General features: G+C 47.4%; 1 protein-coding gene across 14 annotated transcripts in view; it reads right to left on the bottom strand.

Moving 5' to 3' along the window:
- The window catches only part of ubr4 (ubiquitin protein ligase E3 component n-recognin 4), a gene marked incomplete at its 5' end in the record, with an annotated part of 57,147 nt that overhangs the window by 25,027 nt on the left and 14,366 nt on the right, over positions 1 to 17,754 (bottom strand). For 10 of the 14 annotated variants that reach the window (XM_079741620.1, XM_079741626.1, XM_079741628.1 and 7 more), the window contains 32 exons: positions 7 to 118; positions 419 to 540; positions 657 to 788; positions 1,251 to 1,422; positions 1,833 to 1,967; positions 2,670 to 2,733; positions 3,875 to 4,094; positions 4,701 to 4,917; positions 5,390 to 5,553; positions 5,923 to 6,124; positions 6,690 to 6,864; positions 7,150 to 7,307; positions 7,545 to 7,772; positions 8,014 to 8,166; positions 8,452 to 8,610; positions 9,042 to 9,224; positions 9,647 to 9,817; positions 10,165 to 10,398; positions 10,911 to 11,103; positions 11,346 to 11,416; positions 11,706 to 11,897; positions 12,002 to 12,065; positions 12,453 to 12,840; positions 13,201 to 13,301; positions 13,425 to 13,526; positions 13,892 to 14,098; positions 14,622 to 14,779; positions 15,493 to 15,590; positions 15,794 to 15,912; positions 16,248 to 16,477; positions 16,571 to 16,693; positions 17,209 to 17,391. In XM_079741620.1, the coding sequence (XP_079597746.1) occupies positions 7 to 118; positions 419 to 540; positions 657 to 788; positions 1,251 to 1,422; positions 1,833 to 1,967; positions 2,670 to 2,733; positions 3,875 to 4,094; positions 4,701 to 4,917; positions 5,390 to 5,553; positions 5,923 to 6,124; positions 6,690 to 6,864; positions 7,150 to 7,307; positions 7,545 to 7,772; positions 8,014 to 8,166; positions 8,452 to 8,610; positions 9,042 to 9,224; positions 9,647 to 9,817; positions 10,165 to 10,398; positions 10,911 to 11,103; positions 11,346 to 11,416; positions 11,706 to 11,897; positions 12,002 to 12,065; positions 12,453 to 12,840; positions 13,201 to 13,301; positions 13,425 to 13,526; positions 13,892 to 14,098; positions 14,622 to 14,779; positions 15,493 to 15,590; positions 15,794 to 15,912; positions 16,248 to 16,477; positions 16,571 to 16,693; positions 17,209 to 17,391 (5,230 nt within the window). The remainder of the gene's footprint in view (positions 1 to 6; positions 119 to 418; positions 541 to 656; positions 789 to 1,250; positions 1,423 to 1,832; positions 1,968 to 2,669; positions 2,734 to 3,874; positions 4,095 to 4,700; positions 4,918 to 5,389; positions 5,554 to 5,922; positions 6,125 to 6,689; positions 6,865 to 7,149; positions 7,308 to 7,544; positions 7,773 to 8,013; positions 8,167 to 8,451; positions 8,611 to 9,041; positions 9,225 to 9,646; positions 9,818 to 10,164; positions 10,399 to 10,910; positions 11,104 to 11,345; positions 11,417 to 11,705; positions 11,898 to 12,001; positions 12,066 to 12,452; positions 12,841 to 13,200; positions 13,302 to 13,424; positions 13,527 to 13,891; positions 14,099 to 14,621; positions 14,780 to 15,492; positions 15,591 to 15,793; positions 15,913 to 16,247; positions 16,478 to 16,570; positions 16,694 to 17,208; positions 17,392 to 17,754) is intronic. The other 4 variants (XM_079741633.1, XM_079741624.1, XM_079741621.1 and 1 more) reach the window with 1 other exon arrangement.

Here is a 17,754-nt window from a genome sequence, read left to right as displayed (position 1 = left end):
ACCTACCCATGGGCGTGTTGGAGCGTGGAGGAGAAGGGAGGGTCACGTGGCGACGCTTGTTCCTTGGGCGCAGGACTCGAACCAGCGCCTGCTTGCACGCAAAGCTCACAGAGGTGTCCTGCAAACAATGAAGAACGGAAACACCATGGGTAAGTTAACGTTTACAGAGGTGTCCTAAAATGAAGTATAGAAACATAATGGGTTAGTGAAAGCTACCAGAGGTGTCCTGCTAGCATGAAGTTCAAAAAACACCATGGGTCAGTGAAACTCACTAATCCATAGCATTATTTAAGATTATTTTGTGCATAAAAAACAAAACGTCATTGGTTAAGAACCAATTAGGTATTTGTAAAATGACTAATCTTGAGTTTCACCAGTTATAACAAGCTTGTTTATGATGACATCAGAAGACATGTACCGGACACAGCAACATCTGCATGTAGATCTTGGAGGCCACATTGATGTAGTCCAGCTCACATGTGCAATAGCCATGGATGATGTCCACCAAGGCATTCACTGTGGCTTCAATGTGAGTCAGGCCTAAAACACCAATTGAGAGATGGGGACAGAATGAATAACCATGAACTCAAACGCCTTCACGTCATGAGCGTTGCACCGTAACGGGTCACAATGACCGGGCATGGGATGAGATTTACCGGGCAAGCAGGCGGGAGCCAGGAAGGCATTCTTGGGTTTGAGAGCGTGGAGTTTCCAGAAGTTGTTCACCAGCTGCATGATGAAGTTATCACTCTCTCCATCCATCATCTTCTGTGCATCGTCTGCCGTATCTAAAACAAGACACACTCAAGTGTTTCAATGAGCCATTGAAAACTTAACCGACGATTGTGTATAACTGGTCCATTTATGAAGGTTCCCTCTAAAACAAAAAACTGGAAACATGCTACGTTCAACTAACCATGTCTTTTTCTCCAAATGCACACTATTAAATCAAAGAAAGTACATTCAAGAGAAAACATATTACAACTCTGTTACAGCCAATAACAATCACGGTAACCCTTTTATACAGTAGGCTTTTAAAGTGGCGGTGAACTCCCTGTTTGAGCTTGAATTCGAACAATATAAGACTGAGACTAATATGTTAGGAACAATTACAAAATGGCGTAGGCTACTTCCAAGATTCTAGAAGACACACAAACACATTTTTCCCAACCCTTTTAACCATGATTCTGGGTTCACTGGCCTTTAAGATCCAACATGGTGGTGTGTGTGTGTGTAGTCCTCTTGCTTACCGGCCTCCTGCAGTGGTTTGGTCTCGGTGAAGTGGACCAGGTTGCTGGGTCTCATGATGGCTATGGAGCGGGCCGTGATCACCAACCTCTGGAACACATCCGGGTCCAGCTCCCTGCCCTCGCGGCTGCAGCCGTTCAGACACTGCACAGCGTTGCCTAGCAACGACTGGTCCTGAGGAGAGAGAGCAGGAGGAGAGGCGTGCGTTACTTAATGGCCGTAGCGTATGCTTTGATATATTTGTCAAAGAATATGTAGATATGCTGCAGATAAACCTCTTCTACTTCAAGATTGTAAATGTATATATATTTTTCTTAATGCAACTTAATGCATAATCTACTGTATACCTTACATTTTTATGATTATCACTACCAATGCATTTCCTTTTTCCTTTTTACTACTATTAGCCAAGGCTTCCCTTTGATTTGACATGACTTGCCTTTACATTCTACTTATGTGCTTTCACTTTTAAACTTAAATAGTTGGATTTTCCCCAGTCCGAAGAAAAACAGATGAGTGCTGCTGTGCATGGATGTCAGGCATACGGTGAGAGAGAGGGCAGGTGCGAGTGCGTGTGCTGGTACCTTGTGGTTGTGGTAGGCGGTGCGGCTGGTGTGCAGGCTGGCCAGCAGCCCCTTGGTCTGCTGCTGCACGCCAGCGGGGGTGGGCATGGACAGCAACAGGGTGGCCAGCTCCAACGCCGCTGCCTTGTTCTTCTCCTGGAGACACGGAGCACAACCACACTACTGTAACACAACCAGAACTAAAGCACGCCCAAGGTGCAACAGAGAGGGCAGGTTGCCTGAGGAGGGGATCGTTTGGTTGCTAGGGATAGATGTTGTGTAGGGATGCTCGATTATGGAAGAAAAAAAATCCTAATCACAATTATTTTCATCAATATTGAAATCACGATAATTCAAACGATTATTTTTATTCAGCATTTCTCTCCAAAAAACACTTTGTAACTGAGAACTTTGAAATTTCTCCTTAGATAAATACATAAAATTATGTACAAATATGTACCCAGCTTTTCTGAAATTTCTATAAAACATTTAATGAATAAAATAAATACTTAAACTATCTCCAAACTAATATAATCAAGTTGCAACGATTTTTTATTTATTTTTTAACCAAAAATCGAAATCACAATCAAAATTAGATTAACTTCATAGCCCTAGTGTCGTGATTCGGGTGTTCATCTGAACAGTACGGTGTAGTTAGGTAGTGTAGTAAGCGTAGAAGGTAGGGCCTCACCCCAACCTTCTCCTCAATGACCTGTAATTGGAATTCACTGCAAGTCGTTGTAAGTAAATGACTATGTTACATGGCTAAATAGTACTTTATTTTATAAGCTTCGTTGCCAAATTGTGGGAGGCAAAAGAGTGATGTTGGTTTTGTTCAGGGCAGAGACAAGGGTTTACCTTTTCATTGGACGAACCCACAGCGAAGCAGCTCTCCAGGGCTTCCAGCGAGCTCACCACCAACCTGGCCAGAGGAGACAACCAGTCACATCTGCCCCTGACGCTCAATTGACTCCAATCATTTGTTGAAGGAAAGAACTTAAAAGTTTGACCAAAACCCTTCGCAATCAAAATCAAGTACAAGTTTGATAAATGGTTGCACAGTCAAAAATCAAAAATCAAAACAAATTAATATCTATTGCCATCTTATGCCCTTATGCTCAAGTGTGGAAATGACAAATGGCATGTTCAAAAGGTGCAGGCATATACGTACACACACAAACACACACATACACACACACGCACGCACGCACGCACGCACGACACGACACAAGTGCAGCACACATGCACAAAGCTATCCAAACAACAAGCAGAGAAAAGGGCTGGTTTACTAACCGGTCCAAGGTGGATAAGGACTCAGTTTCACAACTTTTTATTTTGTGGGGGCGTTTGTATTGTTTTTTTTGGGAGCAAAAGAAAAAAAGGAAACAAAATAACAGTGAGGATCACAGAAAGACAAGTGGAAGTAAATGAGTCAACTGAAAGAGAAGAGGGCATGCGAGTAGATGACACGGAGATAGCCATGCACTGAACACATTTGGTAACCGACCATATAACCTTTGAGCACCTAGACTGCCTCTGGATCAACCGCCGCTGATACTACTTTGTGAATTTTTGAAAATTAACAGGGTTTTTTATTTTGTAAATGTTTCCGTCCCTTCAAATGTGCATCGTTTTTGGATCCCTTATTTGTGCACTTTGCTGTGCTTCTCCAGTGCTCAGCTAGGATCTCCCGTCAGGAATAGCACCACACCAACACAACAACCTACTCCCTTATCTCCTGGCTCCTAATGATGTGCTTCACGACTGCTGTTCGTTCACATATTATTGGTTAGCATAAGGTCTAGGATGCAGACATCCCTAAAGCACTCCTCCTCTGCATCAAACTACAATACAGGATGCATATAAGGAACCTCTGACATACAAACATTGATTATCACACACAAGGAAACAGTTTGGTGGAAAACAGATTTGGAGGAAACGGTTCAAGGAAGAAATCGGTTGACATTTTGAAGAACGCTCCTCTCAGACGGCATACACAAGACAGAACCGTGGGCACACATTACCCGCTTTAACCGCGTCCCGACAAAGAGGCGGGCCCGTACCTCTCCAGCACGGTGCCGCTGGTGGCGGTGGGTGTGACCACGTCTCCGTCCGAGGCCCCGTTGCCCTGGTTGAGGTTGGGGCTGCAGACGTTGTTGACGGAGGTGGAGGAGGAGAAGTCCTCCGGGGGCTCCTCCGGCCAGCCGAACTGCTCCTTGGTCTTGCCGTAGACCTTGATGGAGTCCAGCATGGTGACGCCGGCGGGGTCCACCGAGGCGCCGACTTGGAGGGAGAAGACGATCAGATGTTTAGCAGACGCTCGCAGCCGCCGCGGATACAAACCCAAACCATACAATGAGTATTGGGGGCAGCTGATCCAAGCTCAAAATCGAAATTGTCTTGCATCTATTTAGATTCTGCTTGGTGATATTGAGATAATGGTCAAATTGATACAATGGTTGGCAAGATGTGCAAATAAATAATTCATGATCACATTGACAGCATGAAATGAGTACTAATATTCATTAGTAAATATATGTTACACGTGAACCTCCTAGATGGCGCAATTTGATTGGTTTGCTTTCTCGGGATATTGGTCAATATCCCATGATTGAGAATTCAAACTCTGGATATTGTTTGAGCGCGTGTTGACGGTCGCCTCGTCACGCTAATAAAAACAAATAAATCCCGGCAAAAAGTGTTACCTTATTTATTTTTGGAGTGTTCACGTGTAGTATATACTAAAACAATTATTCACCTCAGGCTCCGTGAATAGTGGCGAAAAGTATAAATATGAGTGTTAGAGTGTTAAATATGATATTCTTCCAAATCAGCATGTATCCAACCAGCCAAACCATTAATGTGTGGTGAAGACCCTTCGTCTCTTACTGAAGATGCAGAGCTTCTTGTCGGCCTGAAGGGCCTCCTCCCGGGTGAAGGGGAAATCGAACCAGCGGGCTCGCGTCAGGTTGACCTGCATGGTGCGGCCGAAGATCTCCAGGTAGGAGGGCGCACGCTCAATGGCCTGGCTGCCCAGCTGCACCCGCATGCCTGTCATCACCATTGAGCTGTTGTTGTTGACCGCCTCCACCGTGAAGCCCCCGGGCTGGGGGAGGACAGACAGGAGCAGCGGTGAGACCACAGTCATTCAGACAATGTAAGGTAAAGACTTAAGGAACAAGGGTCCAAAGAAAGTGATACAATCAACTGGAGCCCAGGTTCTGGACCCTGCACCGACCCAAGCCCTACTATCAATGGTTGATAAACATTGATTTTCTATCAGAACCTTTCTGGGAGCGGTAAAGGAGATGAAAACGTCTCCTAGACTCATCACAAACCGATCTCAGACAGAGATTGCCAAGTCTGAGAATCCTCAGAGGATGTAAAATATGGGTTGTATTTTCCCCGTGGTCTAATAATAAAGGATAAACCATACAACAAAAGCAGTTGTATTTTGGCCAGTATATCCCTTTTCCGGGTTATACTGGCCAAAATGACCCTAATGACTTCCTGGGGAAGTCATAAACCAATACAGCTGAGGATTGTTATTCTATTCTCCATCTGAATGGACTCTGTACCTTGGTGTTGGCCACGTACATCCCGGTGGAGTTGAGTCGGTGTTTGATCTGCTGTCCGTTGTACACCTGCAGCAGGTCGTTGCCTCCGAACTCCACCTCTGTCAGCTGCTGGTTGTGTTCAAAGAAGTCCACGGGGAACGTCACCTGGCTGGAGGTCCGTGTTGCTGGAGAACACACACATCGGTGAGTCTCAGGGAGAATCCTTTCTAAGGAGCTAACTGTGACTGATGATGCTGATCTATTAGGACATTTGTTTCATTCAGTCAACTAGATAATCTACGAATTTGATAGGTCCTATCTATGCTTATAGAGTAGGTTTAAAGCCTCACGGTGTACATTAGGAGATTACTCTACATTCATTGAAACATATTGATGCAGAGTGCTTTTAATAACCATTTCTATACTTTATAACATATGTTCAGCATCTTCCATCATAAGCAGCTATTTTGTCGAGGAGGTTTTTTTGGCTACATTTGCATACAACACCATTTTGTAAACTAATAATCCACGTTGTTTGTTTCCCAGCCACTCACTGGCAGCGGCGGCCTTGCGCTTGCGGACAGGCTTCATGATGCTGACGCCGCAGCTGGGCTGCAGGGAGGGCTGCAGCCAGTAGGAGGTGTTGTCCACGTTGGCCATGTAGATGCGCAGGCTGCCGTCCTCACACAACAGGATCATTGTGGTGCGCTGCTGCTCGCTACTGGCTGTGTGGCGGATGGCCACCATGTCCTGGATCTATGGGTGGGGGGAGGTGGTGGGTGAATGTACGGCCCGGTGCTCTATGGGGGATGCTAGTTAGCAAACTGGAAGGGGGAGGAGATACGCCTCGCTTCGTTGTGGAGATATTCTACCGAGGAGAAAGCCATTAGCGTGAATGGGTGAAGCTTTCATAAGGGGATCTTCACAAAGTTCGTTCTACAGTGGCCTGTCTATGCAGTGTTTAATTTTAAACATTTCCAGACACCATTCTTCTATGAAGGTCTGTGTCTGGACAGGACAGTTTTTGTTTGCCAATTACACGCTTTTGGATCCAAGCCTCCAGCAAAATGATTTGTCCAAATATATATTAAACGAAAAAAAGTAAAACATCCGGCTCACCAAGATTTGAGCTCTTCTGATTTAAGAGCTCAAATCTTGTGTGATTGTCAGACGAAAATCTTTATACGAGGTCCTTGATGTTGGATTAGCAGGATTACGTTAAAGACACATTTGTAATCCAAAGCACTTTCTGAGAACTGAACGCTCAAAGCATATGCGGTTGCAATGCGAGGAGTGGTGTCATGGGGGGGCCCTCTCTCACCTTGGCCTTGGCCGGCAGGGTCTTGATCTCCTGGATGAGGAAGGTGTCCGGCTTCACCATGATCACCAGAGGGATCCCGGTGGTCTGCTGCACGCAGCACACCAGCCCCGGGTGGTTCATCACCTCAGACCACTGGCACAGGGCCGGAGACACCTTGCTGCTCCCACCGTTGGACCTGGAAGAGGAGGAGGACATTTGTGATGGTGTTAGTGGAGAAATATGTACTGAGAAGGAGAAAGGATCGGGATTAAATACATTAAAATACGAAAACGAGTTATAAAAATAAAAGATTCCAGTTCAGTTAATTAAATATATTTTCTAAATAAATATCTGGTTGATAATTACATTTTTCAAATACATTTAAAACTGGATTAATGTACTTCACAAACTACTTTGGATTCCTCCCATATCCACTGTATACATTTCACTGCTATAACAAGACCCGTCGCCGGGTGGTTACCCTTTGATGTTGATGGTGAAGAGCCTCTGGACCTCCGTGGTGCTGCGGCTCACTGTGGCAGCAAAGGACTTGCCCTGGCTGTAGCTGAAAAACAGCATCTGCAGCACGTGGGAGTAGTACACAGACACGCCGCCGCCCGCCACCTGCCCGTTGGTGTCCTGGCGATGGCGCGAGCAAAAACAAAGTACAAATTCAGTTTATTATGGAAATCAGTTTCAAAACTCATACACCAGGTTATAACAAGGTAACGATTTTCCAGATTTTAACCATGTGGCTCAGTTGGTAGAGCACGGCATTATGCAATTTTTTGGTTTATTCAAAATGAGGTGCGCAAACCAGAAAGGCAACTGTTCCAGGATTGGGGATAGAGGTGCATCAGAGCGGCGGTGGCGTACCTTGAGGTCATCGTGGCTGATCTCCAGAACGTTGGTGACGTAGAAGGGGCCGTGCTGGGCGCTGCTTGACTCCTCCATCACCTGGGTGTACATGTAGCCCGCCGACGACATGATGGCGATGATGTTCTTGCCCTCCTCGTTGAAGAGGAAGGTGGCGTCGCGGATCTTGGAGCTGGGCAGCAGGAAGTAGTACATGGGACTGAGGGCGTCCGACGACAGGTCGTAGATCTGAACAGGGGAGAGACGGTAATAACAACATTTATTGTACATTTCACATGGAGGATGGCAGAAATTGATCATGCATTGACATTTTTTAATTAAGGCGCCTTTGTCCAAATCAACTCAACAGTGAGTTCAGGTACATGTCATTAAGTAGCAGGCATGGGTTCGTCGTCTTGCTCTTAGGATGCATACTGTAGAAAAATACCATGCCGTGTTTCAGACACACGAGATCAGCAACAGGAAGTACCTTGACAAAGTCTGCGGTGATGATGGCGAGCTCCGTCTGGGAGCCCGGCAGCCAGATGGCCTTGATGATGAAGTTACCGGTGGCCAGCTGAGGGTGGAGGACCAGGTGGTCCGACACAGAGCCGGTACTGCTGAACGTCAGCACGTGGCAGTCCTGGGGAGAGCGGGGGAGACAGTGGATCACTGGGTCTGACTCAGTGGAATCAAAGTGCAAAGGAACACAGGTGGAATTCGACTGCAAATTGGCGTTGACTTTTAACAGCGGATATGGAAACCCACTGAAGAGCGAAACTTAGCAACATTAATTTAAAAAAAAGCAATTTATGTGGCTTTTTTCCATTTTCTTTCATTTAATAAAACATTGCACTGTATTTCTACATACAGATAAACGCTTAATTTGACCCAACCAATCGTGGACGGTCATTGGCTGTCATCTGACCTTGAGGCCACACACAGCCAGGTAGTCCTCGTTGCAGGGATTCCCTGTGAGGCTGAGCACGGTGAAGGGGACAGGAGCGGAGGCCAGGCGGGTCAGGGTCAGCTTCCTCTTGCTGGAGTCAGCCTGCTTGAGGAGGGCAGAGAGCTGCAGCACTGTGATCTGGAGGAGGGAAAGGGACAGAGACACACACACAGAGAGAGACAGAGACAGAGACAAACAGTTCATTTTATCAGTATGAAAGCTGTTATATTAAAGCTGTTGATTAAGTGTTGAACAGCATGCTTTTAAAATAACAACTGCCTGCATCGATATAAAAACGAGGTTGTGCAAAGATAGTTTCGGCTTATTTTTAGAAGCAGCAGAGTAAGTGAAAACAAGGAATGTTGGATGAAGAATGCTGTATTCCTATCTTTAACTAGGCGTGGTATATCATTTTGAAGGCCACAGTGGTGAGAACGTTTCCAATCTGAATAAATGTAGCATTAAAAAAAACGTTCCCTCCTCCAGTTCCGCTCTCGTTTATACTAGAGTTCTCATTGTTCTTCCTTTCCCTAAAACCCCTCTAACACTGCCCTGCAAATCATACACACCTTGCCCTTCTCGTGGCTGACTGCCAGGTGCTGGCGCCGCCCGTGGGGGGAAGAGAGCACACACATGGCCACGCGACGCAGCACATGGGCGCTGATCAGCTGGCGGATGGTCTGGCCCTGGTCCCCGCTGTAGTTCATGCGCACATTCTCGAAGGCGCCCTCCTGGGACCCCAGGGTGGGCACCTGTGCACAGGCAGAGGGACAGTGTGGTGAGTGGGATGGAGAAACAGAGCTTCAGGCCCTGGAATTAGAAACTATCGAATATCTAGTTAGTCGATGGTGAAAAAGGTCATTAGGAAGGAGGGAGGGGTCTTGCTCAATGCTTCCTTGCTCAACCCTCTAGCCACTACACAACCCACTTCTCGACGCATAGATCTTTATTCTGTGAGGCATCAGGGCCAACCCGAGATCCACCAAGTCACATCCAAAGAAGCAGAATGAAAACAGAAATGACAGACTTTCTTTCGCCATCATTATTTTTGGTCATAAATATATGGCTTGTTAAGCCCTTTGAGACCCACTGTGATTAAGAGCTTATCGAATAAAATTGAATTTAAATCCCCCCAACAACCCTCCAGCCTAGCAGTATAGGGAAGGGTGTTCACCATGAGCTGGTCGGTCATGGACACGTTCTTGTCCTGGGTGTGCAGCTCGTTGAGGGCCTGCTGGGCCCGGCTGCTGCTGCCCACGGCGGAGGCCTGCTGGAAGTTGGTCTGGATGGCGTCCATGAGGAAGATGAGCATCTCCAGGATCAGCGCTGCTGTGGACGATCCCACCTGGAGGAGGAGGAGAGAAGGAGAAGCATGAGCAGAGGTGCTTAGATGCAGTTTAGTTTTTTTTAATCTAAAAAAGGACCACAATAAATAAATAGAAGCAGAATGGTGTAATTCAAATAAAAAAATCTGTGAAAAAGTACTGTTACTATGAAACTTCTAATAGGATCTATAAATGTTTACAATGTTCAGAAAAATCCGTCAAAACGTGCTGATTTCTTCTTTTCATTTTACTGAACCAAATGTTTACACCCAGCAAATCAAAGTCCAGGATAACGACTCACATCCCCATGTTAAACCCTCAATACAACTTTACATCTGGTTCTGTAGCGTTTCTCCTTTGAACCCACCACTTGGGCCAGCAGCTCCTCCTGGCAGCCCTCGATGCTCCTGCAGACGCTGCTCTTCTTGGGCCGGTCCTCGTCCAGCCCCTTGCCGTCACCGGAGGAGGCCTTGCTCTTGTCGGAGGGGGAGGCGCTCTGGTGGCGCAGGGCGCTGTCCGGCGTGCGCGTCTCGCTCTGGAAGGCCGACGACTCCTTCAGCGTGGAGCCCATGCCGCTGCTGGGGCTCCGCTTCACCAGGGCCTGGAGGGACCGAGGGAGGAAGGACCGAGAGAGGGGCCGAGCAGTGAGGACAGAGGCATGGGGGAAGAGGGACCAACTAATTCAAATGACAAAGTTGCGTTCTGTGTCAAGTCTTCGCTTCAACATCAAGACTCATAATGCAAAACTAACATGTTAGACAAAATTCAATATCACAGTGGAAACAGTATAAAGAGATATTGTATAGCATCTCTAGACAAACTAGATTAAAAGTCGGTTTAAAGGTAGAAAAGTATACTACATGCAGTACATAAAATGGTTCATTTAGCCTTACATTTCTCTGTACATTTTTCATCATAAACTCTCAAGCAGAGACAAAAGAATAACACAAATATGGGTCAGAAATGGATATGAGGTCCCTTTTCATTCCATTTTTTCAGCCAAACGCACAGGCCAACATACACACAGGCTAGCGCTAACCCTGGGTGAAATGAGAGGATGGATGTCAGGTGGAGGAGGGGAGGGGGTAAAAGTGATTTGCAAGCCAAAGTTACCGCTGTTGTCCTCTTCCCATGGTGACCTGAGGTATTCGGTCTCACCTGGCAGCTGCCATCCTCCTTGGCGCCGCAGTCGCAGAAGAACGAGCCGTACTTGGCGTAGGAGATCTCATGGTCTTTGTGGCAGACCTTGGCGCACACTGTGCACACGCCCACCCCATCCACCATCTTACAGGTGTGACAGTGGTACCTGGGGAGGGGGAGGGCAAGACACGCACTGAGCCAAGAGAGTCTCAAAAACCATTGTGTGCATTGATTTAAATGTTGAGATGGTTGAGATATTAGAAGCCTCTCCTCCAATAGCATCATTTATTATATTGCAATGCAATAGTAGACACCTTGGCTACAAGGTCAACGGAAAGGTGTAGGGTTATGTGGAAGATTATATATAAGAAAGCAATTCCTCCAGAAAGCAGTCAAGTTCTTTGTTACCAGTGCTGGTTCATGAACTCCTTCTGTGTGATGGTGAAGGTACAGAGTTTATTGCAAAGGGAGTCTTCATCCTGCCAAACAAAAAAACATTAAGAGTCAAGCAAGAGATTAAGAGTCGAGCATGTTGTTGTGGAGATATTAAAAACAAGGGGATGTATTCTGTTTTTCTCGACATGAAGAGATAGGACCAATAAAACATTTTGAATTATGTGCATTTTAAAGACCAACCAACTGGTCTAAATCAGTTTTTCTTCCATAACAGTAATTGATCAGAGCTTGGATTAGTCCATCTACTTCAAATAAGCGCTAATCAATGCGGCCTCAGTTGTACTGCTGGTATCAAAGGGCGGAGGTCCTTACAGAGTCCTCTGCCTGGGAGTCGTCCTCCTCCACGGCCAGGTCCTCCACCCAGTCCGAGTCGACCTCCATGGCTTTCTCCTCGCCGTCCACCAGCAGGGCCGAGGAACTCTGGCCACTGGTCAGCCTCAGGGCGTTCATCACGTCCGCCAGGTAGGAGATGATGTGGCAGGAGCACTCCAGCATGCTGGCGTGCTAGAGTGGGACAGGGAACGCACGTGTGACGTAGCAGCTCTGCGTGGAGCCAGTGCTATTACAGTGGCCCTATCGTTGTAGTAGCATATGGCGGCTTCGCTTACCTTGCCCTGGGTCAAATTAGAGCTCACTTTTTCCACGACATCCTTCTGTGTCAGGTACTTCTTGCTGCAAAGGAACACACAAGATCAACAATTAATCACCTGAGTTATGTTTTTAGAATATATTTTACTGAACAGGTTTAGGATCAAATAACAATTGCTAGCTTAAACAGCCATGTGTGTCTCCCAAATAGCGTATACACTATGAATGTGAATCAGCCATCTTAAAAGGTGACATTATCCCACCAGGTGGGATTGTGATCAGCCGTTACAAGCCACACGTGTAGGTTGACACGCCCATTAGTGATGTCAGAGAAGGCCGATTTAAAAAAAGGCTCGTAATGACCAGTCACTCTCGCACCTGGTTATATAATATATCCCCTTTAAGCCAATATGACTGGTGACTGTAGTCTAACATAACAGCAGCGTCCAAGTCACGACCCACAGCCCTCACCATCTGGTCAGCCAATCAGTGGCGGCGCGGTGCAGCTGCAGATGCCCCGCCCCCTGGCCGGCGCCGGCCAGCGTGGCCATGATGACCATGAGCTCGGGGAAGCCGGTGCCGTCGCCGGTGGCCAGCATCTCCGTGGCCATGGGGATGAGGGTGCTGAGGAGCACGGTGCACACGCCCTCGCCCACCTGGCTGTTGTCGCGCACAATGTGCGTGGTGAGCAACTGTAGCAGCTGCCGGTTCTCCTGCACCACGTCCAGGTGCTCCGAGTCCTTGGGGGGCGTGGCCGTCATGCGGGTGAGCCAGGCCTGCAGGCGGGCCGGCTCCACGCAGGCCAGCTGGGCCAGGGAGCCGCAGAGGACCAGCAGGCTGGGGTTGGGGCTCTTCTCCGCTGGGGGGGGGGGTAGCATGGTCAGTGGTTAGGGTGGTATTGGTTTGTTCTTCACGCCTCTAAACCGTCAACTTAAGCATTTGGATTTGTGTTTTTCTTATTGTATTTTGCACTTGACTGTTTTTGCACTATCCTCTTTGCTGCTGCAACCCTGCAAATGTCTCCACTTTGGGACTAATAAAGGATTATCTTATCTTTTAAATGAAGATATAGTGTTGTGAATTATGTTGTTTTTTTCACGCCTCATCAAACCGAACGTCCACGTACTTCTGTTTAAGCAACAATTATAACAAACATGAATCAATGTGTGCTGAAAACATAACCTTATGTTGATGCATTTGACAACAGACGTAAACTTACTGAGCGTAAACAGCTTGGTGAAGAACTTGAGCACCCGGTTGCAGAACTTGGCGGACAGGTTTTCATTGGCCGTCGCCATCATGATTTGGACGAGTTCCCCGCTAGTGGCACAAGACGGCATCCAGGAAAAAATTTAAACAGCCGCGGAACAGCATGAGAAGGAGGGCTATTGAACTGTGCGGTGAACAGTGCTACGGATTGTGTGATGTGTGCTGTGAAGATACCTGAAGGAGAAGAATTCTTCCATGGCCTTGCGGACCTGGCTGTTCTCCAGCTGTTTCTCCAGGTACTGCAGACATTCTTCCAGCACAGACTCATCCAGACCACTGGGACAGGAGCAAACAAACAAGAGTACATGAGGAAAGACCTTGATGAAAGCATAACGTTTAACATAATTTAGCACTACTTACAACTTCGGGGCATTGGATATATTGCTTGACATATTTGACAAAAATCTATTTTAGGAACCATATTTATTCATTGAGCTTACAAAGTTCTTTCCTCCTTTGAAAGACAAAAGGTTCAAACTAATAGTTAGCAGAAAATTATAAAATTGAATTAAATTTTAAACAAACATAGCAGTGCTTCTGACCAAGAAGGAGCCCGACGGGGAATAGGTCCAATGTGGGCAGCACACTGAAGCCATCACGGTCGGTGTGTCAGAGTGGAGGGCGGTGATGTTGTAGCATACCTGTTGGGGTCGGAGTGGTGGGCGATGATGTTGTAGCAGCCGGTGACCAGGCGCTGGTAGATGCGGGCCAGGAAGCCGTCGGACTCGGCGGGCCCCAGGATGCGCTCCAGCGAGGTGCTGCTGATCTCGGCCACGCTCTCCGTGCTGCTCTCCAGCAGCAGGGGCAGCAGGGAGCGCTCCACCTGGACGGGGTTCAGCTCCTCCGTGCTGGGGGGACGCAGACCACCACAGGTCAAGACCATTCCTACAGGCCTACAGGCCGAGGAGGCTTTGGTGTGAAATGAAACGGTGCCTTTTATACATTGCCCTGCAATGGAGTGTCAGGGCGTAGTGGGACGTGAAGGATTGGATCCAGAACTTTATTTGCCATTTCAGTACGTAAAAAGGGATTTATCCTGAGGCATACATTCAGGGAGAAATCTACAAAGAATGAAAAGGCTACAAGAATAACCTAAGATATACATTGGACACATGGAAAAGCATAGATATAAACAAGATATGTTTGCATGTTTTGTTTTTGAGTAAAGAATTGTTTGTGAAAACAAATAGCTCGGAAAGTGTACAGGGAGGCTTTGGCCTTCTATATGAAAAGTGTAAGAGATGTTGGATTGGTTTGTCGACAAATGAGCATTGTTACTTTAGTTACTATGGACAAAGGTGGACGAAGACCACTGACTACTGTTCCATAGCGCACAGTGCTGATCGTGAGCAGGCTCAAGAGTTCACTCACACAATCAGGTCCCCAGTGAGGCGCACCAGGGACAGCAGGATGTGTTTGAGGGAGGGGGCCAGAGCCAGGGACTGACAGCTCAGTGTGCTGAGGTGGGCTGCCTGGATGGCGCTGATGTAGCTCTCAGAGGGGATGGTGTCGTTGGCGAAGGCATTGCGCTGTGGAGGAGCGAGTACAAGATGACCCATGAAAATAATTTTCTGTGGCACCAACATTAAGCTGCTTTCACACCGCCGCGCGGCAACTCACCGCCTCCATTCATTTCAATGAGGGAAGGGCGGCAGAGGGGAGGCGGTTACAAAAGTGGCTGAAAACCAGGAAGCGGTTGCCGCCCACGTGAACGCGCACAGATTTTGCCCTACCGCTCAGCTTTCCCCGTGTTGAAACTGTCGGCGGCCGCCGCCTGGTAGCCACAACGGCAGCAGCAGCAGCAACAGCAGCAGGCGCTTTTGTAAACGCCTGGCCCTTCACAATGCAGCGCTGAACACTCCGGCAGCGAGGCAGTTATAAGGGTGGTTGCCGCGCGGCGGTGTGCAAGCATCTTTATGGTCCAGAAATCGGTAATGCAGCAATTCGGGGTTGAAATGGATTGTACTTGTATTTTATTAAGGAATGGTCTTAAATATTTAATATATTTTGAGTCAACAAATGTATTGCGACCCTTCCCGATGAGCTGATAACAGCGGTCAAAAAACACAATTTCATCACATCAGAAGATGATGTGATGAAAGGGTAGTGGGCTTTAGATAAACAGACGTCTAACAAATAAAACACAGGTGATGAGAGCTGCATGCTTGTATCCTTAAATTACCTTCACAGAAATTCACTCAAATGCCTTTCCCACCACACAAGCAAATACACAAACACATACCCAAGAGCCGATGTTGGGGAACTCATTGGTGTGTATGTTGTTCCAGGTCTCACAGAGGGTCTGCACAGCCGACGGCAGGTTCTGCATTATAGTGTGGCCTGTGGAAGGACACGAAGTACGGAGGATCAGCAGAAGAACACTCAAGGTGTTAGCACGTTTCAAGCTGTTTTACATTTGTTTCCCCAGTCACCAGAACAACCCAAATACAGGCATTTGGTAAAGCCGTACCAAGGCACTAAGACGATGTGGATTAAGTGACCAGCGAATGGCCTGCATCATCGCTGTGGCTGCTGAAACGTACCGAGTGTGTTGGCCTTGCAGCGGGTGGAGCCGATGGAGAGCACTGCGGCGTAACCCTGGAGCTTGGAGTCTGTCAGCTTGTTGTCTCCTTCCTCCGGGAGGCTCATCAGCAGGTAAGACCTGGGAAGAGACGGCACCCGCTTAATACGTATCACGGTCTGGTGGCTTTGAACATTGCTTTTTCTTCTCAACGCTGCTAGGCCATTTTGTCACCGTAAGTAAAACAATACCGTAATTTAGAAAAGAACGGTGTAAAATCGTATACTGTTGCCGAACTCCCAACACTATGAAACCGAGTGTTACTTTGACGTCCACATTTATACCAAATCAGATATTCATTCTCTTCAAAAAAAGAATAGAAACATTACATTATGCAGTCCTATTGTGCAAGGTAAACTCAATAAGATAACCCAGGTTTTCTTTACGTTTGTGCGTGTAGTTTCAGTGGGGCTCACCTGGTGAACGCCGTGTAAACGTCGATGAGCTGAAGGGTGGCGGGCAGCAGGTTTTTGGTGGCCTCGGAGGACTTGTTGGCGTCCGTCTCCATGGCGACCTTAGACAGGTGGTCATCCAGGGACACCTGGACCTTGGAGATGACGGCGTCCAGGGTGTAGATGGCCTGCAGGGAGAGCACCTGGTGCAGCGGCAGGATGGCGCTGGGGTCCACGGCGGAGAACGCAGAGATCTGTCCGCGACCGAGAGAGACATGTGATCAACCGAGACCCCTTTGCTAGGAGGCCACACGTTGGGAAAGTGCGCGACGTTTTCTCACGGTTACCTGTCTTGCGATGTATTCCTCCGCCAGTTCCACGTCATATTTGACCGTGCTGCACCTGGCTGCTGTCAGCTCAACCAGTGGGGAGGCCTGGTCCGCCTTCATCCCCTGCTTGACCAAGTGATCCTGAAGGCAACAAACACAAGGCACCAGGTCAGTCCAGTACCTCCATGCACATTGTAACAGTCATTCACTCCATGATTTGAAACCATGCCGTAGAGACCTGGCGTAATATGGTCCCAGTTATATAATAAAAGTACCGGTGGTTACTCCTACTTGTTGCCTACCTTCTACTGTATGCTAACCGGAGCTAATGCTAACCATGACCTGCACCATTGCAAGTCACAACATGTCGACCACTTTACCCAAATAATGGGATGTATAACATTTCTGAATCGCCATTCATTATTGGATTCATGTTTGCACTCGGTTTGTTTGCATTGTTTTGTACCAAATGCAATCGCTTTATTAAATAAGCCCTTGTGAACTACTGCTGTAGAGCAAAACACTTTAAAGCAATTGATGTGATTGTTTCCATTTGAAGGTCTCTGAGGTGAGGCCAATAAGCAAAATACTGTCCCAGGCCAGTACTCAAGTCCTTTTCTATTGGATCATCTACTATTGTCCAGCTGCGGACCGACCTTGATCCAGGTGACGTAGGTTGGCACACGGAGGCGGGAGGACCAGCGGAGGGTGTGGAGGATGTCGCTCTCGCTGGGGTCGCTGCAGCCGCTCTGCAGCTGCTCCACGTAGGCCTTGGACGGGGGCAGCACCCCCAGGATCCTCCACAGGACCAGGAAGTAGTACTGCAGCGAGCAGGCCTCCTGGGCCGGACCACACACACAGAGCTCAAGGTCAGAGGATGGACCATTTCAAAAGAATTGTACTGTTTATTTTACAGAGCTAGATAGCAATATCCATTTCAACCCCAAAGTAACATTTTGGTGAAAAAGAGAAATTTATAAAGCTTAATTTTATTTGAACAAAAAATGCACTGGTGTAATTTGTATGTAAAAGTATTTGATATGCAAGTATGTGAGTATAGTTAAAGAAATGTGACACTTGTCATGTGAACACAACTTGTTAATAGCCGTCACGTGTATTTCACCCTGTGCCATAGTGCGGTTCAGTAAACAGGCTTTGTGTGGACCAGGGTGTCACCGACACAGTGATGTCAGGGCCCTCAC

The sequence above is a fragment of the Pollachius pollachius genome, assembly GCF_949987615.1.
Source record: "Pollachius pollachius genome assembly, chromosome: 8".
NCBI lineage: Eukaryota > Metazoa > Chordata > Actinopteri > Gadiformes > Gadidae > Pollachius > Pollachius pollachius.
The sequence above is the reverse complement of the archived record's forward strand: the minus strand, read 5'-3'. Positions and strand labels throughout refer to the sequence as shown.